Source organism: Eptesicus fuscus, chromosome 19, assembly GCF_027574615.1.
Source record: "Eptesicus fuscus isolate TK198812 chromosome 19, DD_ASM_mEF_20220401, whole genome shotgun sequence".
Taxonomy (NCBI): domain Eukaryota; kingdom Metazoa; phylum Chordata; class Mammalia; order Chiroptera; family Vespertilionidae; genus Eptesicus; species Eptesicus fuscus.
This window is the reverse complement of record NC_072491.1, coordinates 19,456,920-19,464,030: the sequence shown is the minus strand read 5'-3', so window position 1 is coordinate 19,464,030 and position 7,111 is coordinate 19,456,920. Positions and strand designations below refer to the sequence as shown.

At 46.3% G+C, this 7,111-nt stretch overlaps 1 protein-coding gene across 1 annotated transcript; it reads left to right on the top strand.

Moving 5' to 3' along the window:
* Window positions 1-662: 662 nt before the first annotated feature.
* On the top strand, window positions 663-6,650 carry KCNV1 (potassium voltage-gated channel modifier subfamily V member 1). Its single transcript, XM_008143386.3, has 3 exons — window positions 663-1,165; window positions 1,970-2,499; window positions 6,139-6,650. The coding sequence occupies exons 1-3, from the start codon at window positions 687-689 to the stop codon at window positions 6,648-6,650; spliced, it is 1,521 nt and encodes a 506-aa protein (XP_008141608.2). The 5' UTR covers window positions 663-686.
* The last annotated feature ends 461 nt before the right edge of the window (window positions 6,651-7,111 follow it).

Genomic DNA, 7,111 nt, shown 5'->3' with positions numbered 1-7,111 from the left:
GTGAGTGACAATCAGACCAGGAGGAGAGTGAACGGGCGCAAATGAGGTGGCGCCCTGGCCCAGAGCCCCTGCCCCACAGGCCCTCCTCGTCCCCTCCTCCTCCCCCGCCCCCCGCTGCCCCTCGCCCCAAGGGAGCGCTCCCGGGGAGGCCCATGAAGCCGCCCCTGTAAGAGAAATCGGAAGGGACTCGGGCCGGGGTGCCACTGCCTCTGCTTTCTGAACTTTTCGCTCGGGTGCCCTCCGTGCAGGAGTGAGTCTTGCCATCCCCTTGCTTGCATTCCGCCCGCCAAGAGTCACCCGGTCTCCTCCTCCTCCTCCTCGACTCTACACCTCCCTACATCCCCTCCCCACCCGCTGCCCCCACAAATAGCCAGGCTTTCCATCCCTACACCTCGTGGGCTCGGGGTCTCCGTTACAAAGTCGGGGAGGGGGGTGCCTAAGTCTGGGGAGGGCCACAGAGCCAGGCAGGGCGCCCTGCGGGCACGACCCTCCCCTCCTCGCCTGCGCGCCCTGCCCTCGGATTTGCTGCCACCGCGCACTCGCAGCTCCCTAGCAGCGAGGGGTGGAGAGTAGGGGTGCGCGGGTGGGAGGCAACCCCCTCGGCATCCCGGGAAACCCTAGCCGCCACCAGGGGCCGCGCCACCGCCCCACCTTTGTGGCGCCCCCAGGCAGCGGCGGCAGCCGGGATGGAGCTGCCTCCCCGGGGCCGGGCGCCGCCGCCGGACTCGCCGCCGCTGGAGCTGGACAGCGTGTCGCTGGCCTCGCTGGAGTCCAGCGTCTTCTGCAGCGAGGGCGAAGGGGAGCCCCTGGCGCTGGGGGACAGCCTCACGGTCAACGTGGGCGGCAGCCGCTTCGTGCTCTCGCAGCAGGCTCTGTCCTGCTTCCCGCACACGCGCCTGGGCAAGCTGGCCGTGCTGGTGGCCTCGTACCGACGCCCCGGGGCCCTGGCCGCCGCGCGCAGCCCCCTGGAGTTCTGCGACGACGCCAACCCGGTGGACAACGAGTACTTCTTCGACCGAAGCTCGCAAGCCTTCCGCTACGTCCTGCACTACTACCGCACGGGCCGCCTGCACGTCATGGAGCAGCTGTGCGCGCTCTCCTTCCTGCAGGAGATCCAGTACTGGGGCATCGACGAGCTCAGCATCGACTCCTGCTGCAGGGACAGGTACCCAGGGGCGCGCGCGGTGGCTGGGCGGGGAGGGGGGCGGGGGCATTGGAGGGAGGGCGCCAGAGGTGAAGAGTTGAGGATTTGCACAAGCCTCTCGCTAAACCCCGGCCTAGGACTATTTGGCCACTTCTGAGCTGGAAGGTAGCAGTGGGGGGGCTGGAAAGGGTCAAAGCCTACTTTTGGTGGGAACTTGTTGAACCTTCTTTTTTTAAATGAACACTTGCCAGTGCATTGACACGGCAAGGGAGGCCAGGCCTGCAATAAATATCTGTGTGATTGAATAAATGAGTCACAAAAGCTGTCCTCCAGGAGAGGCATATATAGGGACGTAGGTCTCAGTGTGAAGCATTATCGTTTATCAAACCTAGGACACTCGTCTAAAAACTTGGATGGGACTCTGTTTTAAATACACAAATAGAAAGTTGATTCCTTGGCTTTTATGTCCACTTTGCTGTTATCTTTCTATTGCTGTCCTTTCTTCACAAATACCTTTCCATCACACACAAAAGTTCCATGGGGCAAACTCCAGTGTTTGTTGCAAGACAATGAGTAAAAATGCATTGAAGTGGCTTTGCTCTGTATAAATCCTTTCGTATAAACTTCTACCACAAAATTGCCACTTTAAAAATAATAAGCCTAAATGATAAAGATAGAATACTGTAGGCAGGAGACAGCCTGGGTAAGATATGGACATTTTCTGCATTTAACTAAAATAAGAAGCATAACCTCACTACTCTTTTTTACTTGTGTATTTAAAAAAAAAAAAAAGTTGACTAATCACGAAGTTGTCTTCTCTAAAAGATACTTCAGAAGGAAAGAGCTGAGTGAAACCTTAGACTTTAAGAAGGACGCAGAAGACCAGGAAAGCCAACATGAGAGTGAACAAGACTTCGCACAAGGACCCTGTCCCACCGTCCGCCAGAAGCTCTGGGACATCCTGGAGAAGCCTGGGTCTTCCACCGCCTCCCGCATCTTTGGGGTCATCTCCATCATCTTCGTGGTGGTGTCCATCGTCAACATGGCCCTGATGTCGGCTGAGCTAAGCTGGCTGGACCTGCAGGTGCTGGAAATCCTGGAGTACTTCTGCATTAGCTGGTTCACTGGGGAGTTCGCCCTGCGCTTCCTGTGTGTGCGGGACAGGTGCTGCTTCCTCCGAAAGGTGCCGAACATCATAGACCTGCTGGCCATCTTGCCCTTTTACATCACTCTGCTGGTCGAGAGCCTGAGCGGGAGTGAGACCACCCAGGATCTGGAAAACGTGGGGCGCATCGTCCAGGTTTTGAGGCTGCTCAGGGCTCTGCGCATGCTAAAGCTGGGCAGGCATTCCACAGGTATTCAGAGTTCACGGATGTATTTCAGTTTGTTGTTACTTTTTTAAGCATTCGGGGTTTGGCCCACATTCCAAGGGAAGCAACTCTGTATTGATACTCCAAGTACCAACTCCCGTATTCCACCCAACCATGATCTCCAAAAAGTTACTGGGAAGCAGAACCTTGAAGTTGTTATCACAGGTACAAAGGAAACCATGCTCTCACCCTCTCTCTCCCCAAGGCACTGGAGAAATCATTTGACCTCTTGTTCACCTCAATTTGGTTTAACCCTGTACCCAGAAAATATCTATATATATAAAAGCCTAAGCAACCAAACAACTGAATGACCGGTCAACTGGTCACTATGACACACACTGACCACCAGGGGGCAGATGCTCAATGCAGGAGCTTCCCCCTGGTGGTCAGTGCATTCCCACAGCCAACCCCCCGTGGCCAGCCAACCTCCTGCAGTCCCTCCCCCTGGCCAGCCAGCCCTGATAGGCCCTGATCTCTGGCCAGGCCCCACCTGTGCACGAATTTGTGCATTGGGCCTCTAGTATTTAAAAAAAAAAACAAAAAAAAAAACTAAAGACACTCTGCCTCTAGAATGTGCCAAATTAACCCTTTGCACTCGCTTGCTTTTTTCTCGATTCCTTTATTCTAATGCTAACCGTGTCGAGTCACACTCGACATCCAAGTGCAAAAGGTTAAATATGCATAAGCAGCACATTAAAATATTTGCCTAAGTTATATATGATATTTAGGGACGTAAGCCAGTTTCTCTTCTGTGTCCACGAAAGTGCTTGCCGCACATGTTCTCTGGCAGAAGAGAAAGACTGTCCTGCTGAGGCTTCGCTGGCTACACAGGAAGAGAGACGGCCAGGCACTGGTGGCCTTCTGCGAAGGTTTTAAGAAACAATGGAAATATTTGTTTGGGGAGAAAGCAGAAGACACTAGTTCATCTGGTATCTGAGAATTTTCTTGACGGGGATGCATGAGAGAGATGGGAACAAGAACGCCTTAGCTTTTTGTGTGTATGATAAAGCCTAGATAATCGCACAAACATTCTCCCTAGAAAAATCTCCACACAGTTGTACTTAAAAGTGACAGCCAATGTCAGGGGAAATCACCCAAATCCATCACGGATGACCCTTGCCTGTCTGAGGGCAGTGATTTTCAGAGGCCAGCCCTGCGCCTGTTGGATGCCCTGGACTACATATGTTACCTTCTGTTAGACTTTAATGCAAAGAGGAAGCCCATGAAAATCTTCTTAAGAGGCAAATTCTTAGCCCCAGTCTTTAGAGAGTCAGATGCTAGTATTTGGGGTCCAGGATCATACCTTTTAACAAGCTCACAAGTAATTTTGATGTAGGTGGTTCTTGGACTTGAACTAAAACCTTGACATTATTATCACAGGAGTAGAATAAGAAACAACTGGAGTAGAATGCTATATTGATATCATACATACTAATGCATTACATGTGAATACAAATAATTGGGCTAGAGAGTCCTTTACCACCTTATTTCTCTAGATATGTGCCTGGCGAATCACCTAAGAGAAGTTAATGATAATTGTCTCTCCTTATAGAGAGAAATTAACCTCAGATATTTTTTCACATCTCTAAACTAATTGGGACTTATCTTAATATAATCTTGGTAGTGTGTTTTCCTAGCTAGTCTCACATACCAAGGATTTGATAATGGGGTTACCAACAACTTTTAGAAGTACTACCCTTTGTTTTCTGACACACATAATAGGATGCTTGCTTCTAGTATTTATAAACTCTTCACAAGATTCAATTTAAAAACACCCAGTAAAGACTACATTTTTTTCCCAAAAGAAAATAATAGTAATTTCCACAATGTCACCTCTTCAAAGGTTTTTTTCAGTTCTAAAGTACAAAGTATTAATGGAATCTTCATTTATTGAAAAGATATGGACACTTGAACAAATACTGGACAATTTTAACCTAAGCATAACATTTATAAAAATATAGACATATATGACATATTCCCCTATGTAATAACTATAAGTACAAATTGAAAGGTATTATGCAATAAGTTAGAGCAATGGTAGACCAGAGAGCCCAGATTTAAATCCTGGCTCTGTAGTCTTGTACTAGAGATGCTACCTGTCTATGCCTCAGTCTTCTCATATGTAAAAAAGAATAATAATTACAACATCTATCTCCTATTTTTTAAGAATAATCTGAGTTAATAGATGTAGCATGAAGAAGTTCAGACCACTGTTCAGAAACTTTGTTTCTTTACAAAATTGTTTAGGAGATTCCATCTTGAAATGAAAACAGTCTCCCCAAACACTATATGCTTTTCCTCATTTGCAGTCAATTTATTTCAGAAATGCAACTCAATACAGACACATCAAGGCCAGTTTTCTAAAATATATTCTGAAGATATTCTAAAATGTGTTCTTTTTAAGTTAAGCCTCAAAATTAATATTCACTGATCTGAAAAAATAGCTGGTAAATAATTCAAGAGTATCTTAACATTTTAAGAACAAAATTCAAAATAATGAGAGCATCAGTAGTATTTTAATGCATCTCAAGTAGTCTCTAGTGAGTGAATAAAAAATTTTAAATGATTCTAAGAGGAATTGCTTTGGACTTTTGGAGACAATATTATTGTGACATCAGGTTGATATGGCTTCAAAATGTGGGTACACATTTAGCAGTATCTCTCTAGTGTTGGGGAAGATACCTTATTCAAATAACAGTCCCATTACAGTCGCATCTTACTCTCCCTAAGGCTTACTCTCTTCAGAGATGGGAATGGCCTCTCTTGGGTCTGTCTCCCAGGGGCCCAATGAATCCTCAGAACAGCAATGAGGAATTCACCAATGAGTCAATTTCCTAATGGCTCCAGTCCTCCATACCTTTTTGCAATGGAGGAATAGTCTATATTCAGGTCTACTTCCTTACAAGAATGCAGAAATTCTATGTACTCAAAGGAAGTCTTTTCCTAGAGCTTTCGTGTGAAGGACTAGAATCTCAATGGATGTCATGGGAGTTCAGGAACATGGCAGACCTCTAGGATTATCCTCTGAATGTACATTTGATGTTCTGACCTCGGTTTTGTCACTGATGCCTAACTTGCTTCACTTCATTTTCCTGGTGTATGTCCTTTACTGCCGCTGGCTTTCAGATAATGATACGCTCATTGTGCTAAACTTTACTGGGAGGGTGAGAAAAGTAGACAGCATAAAATTGGCATTAGAAAAGTGTGTCAAAGTCAGGCACTAGGCTGACCTAGTGAGCACTCCCCACCCAACACTGCAAAGACCTCCCACTGACAAGACTCGCGTACACATTCCAATCATATACCCCTCCCTGCTTTTTAATTCCATTCCTCACCTTTTTTCTGTATAAATAGTAGGTGTTTAACAAGTACACAAGTGAGTGAATGGATCTAATTATATTTCTTTTTATCCTTCTCAATCCAGCCCCATCAACTAGACTATGAGCTTCCTGAAGACAAGGATTGTGATTTGTCATCCATATAGCCCAGAACATTGCCCAGTGCTGGAGACAGTAGATATGAAATGCATGTTTGTGGGTAGATAGCAGGGAAGGGAGAGAAGAGTGGGAGGAGGGAGGAGGAGAGGAGGGGTGCCAGTGACTGACAGCAAATGTTCTATTACAGGATTACGCTCACTTGGAATGACAATCACGCAGTGTTATGAAGAAGTCGGCCTACTGCTCCTGTTTCTGTCTGTGGGAATTTCTATCTTCTCCACTGTGGAATATTTTGCTGAGCAAAGCATTCCTGACACAACCTTCACAAGTGTCCCTTGTGCGTGGTGGTGGGCCACAACATCCATGACTACGGTGGGCTATGGGGACATTAGACCAGACACCACCACAGGCAAAATCGTGGCCTTCATGTGTATATTATCGGGAATCCTCGTCTTGGCTTTGCCTATTGCTATTATTAACGACCGCTTCTCTGCTTGCTATTTTACCTTAAAGCTCAAGGAAGCAGCTGCCAGACAGCGTGAGGCTCTGAAGAAGCTTACCAAGAATATAGCCACTGACTCATATATCAGCGTGAACTTGAGAGATGTCTATGCCCGGAGCATCATGGAGATGCTTCGACTAAAAGGCAGAGAAAGAGCAAGTACTAGGAGCAGTGGAGGAGATGATTTCTGGTTTTGAATTCACTTTCAGTTTATTTACAGAAGCTTGTGTAAAACTAGCTCGATCTATAAAGCCTTGATATGGTTGTCTGTGTACTGCTGTGGAGTCTCTTTTGAGTACTCCCTGTGTTCATTTCTGCTGATACATTGCTTAGTTTGCTAGAATAGTTCGTATCTCCCCAACAACTGTATTTTGATACACTTGAGTCTCAAAAATAACCATCTAACACAACCCAATGCAACTAGACCAATTATAACATGTCAGGATTGGCAAATATAAAATATTGCAATATATGCAAGAGTTAAAAGTTTTATGCATCACTAATTTTAAGTTTGTTGCAGTACTAATTTTAAAAAAAAAAAAAGAATGTTAAACTGCCAAGCCCAGAGAAAAGATAAGTGAACATTTAAGAGTACACTAAACAATTTTGTTATTTAAAGATCTTCCCCAAGTAAATAAATCACTCCTTTCTTCATCCA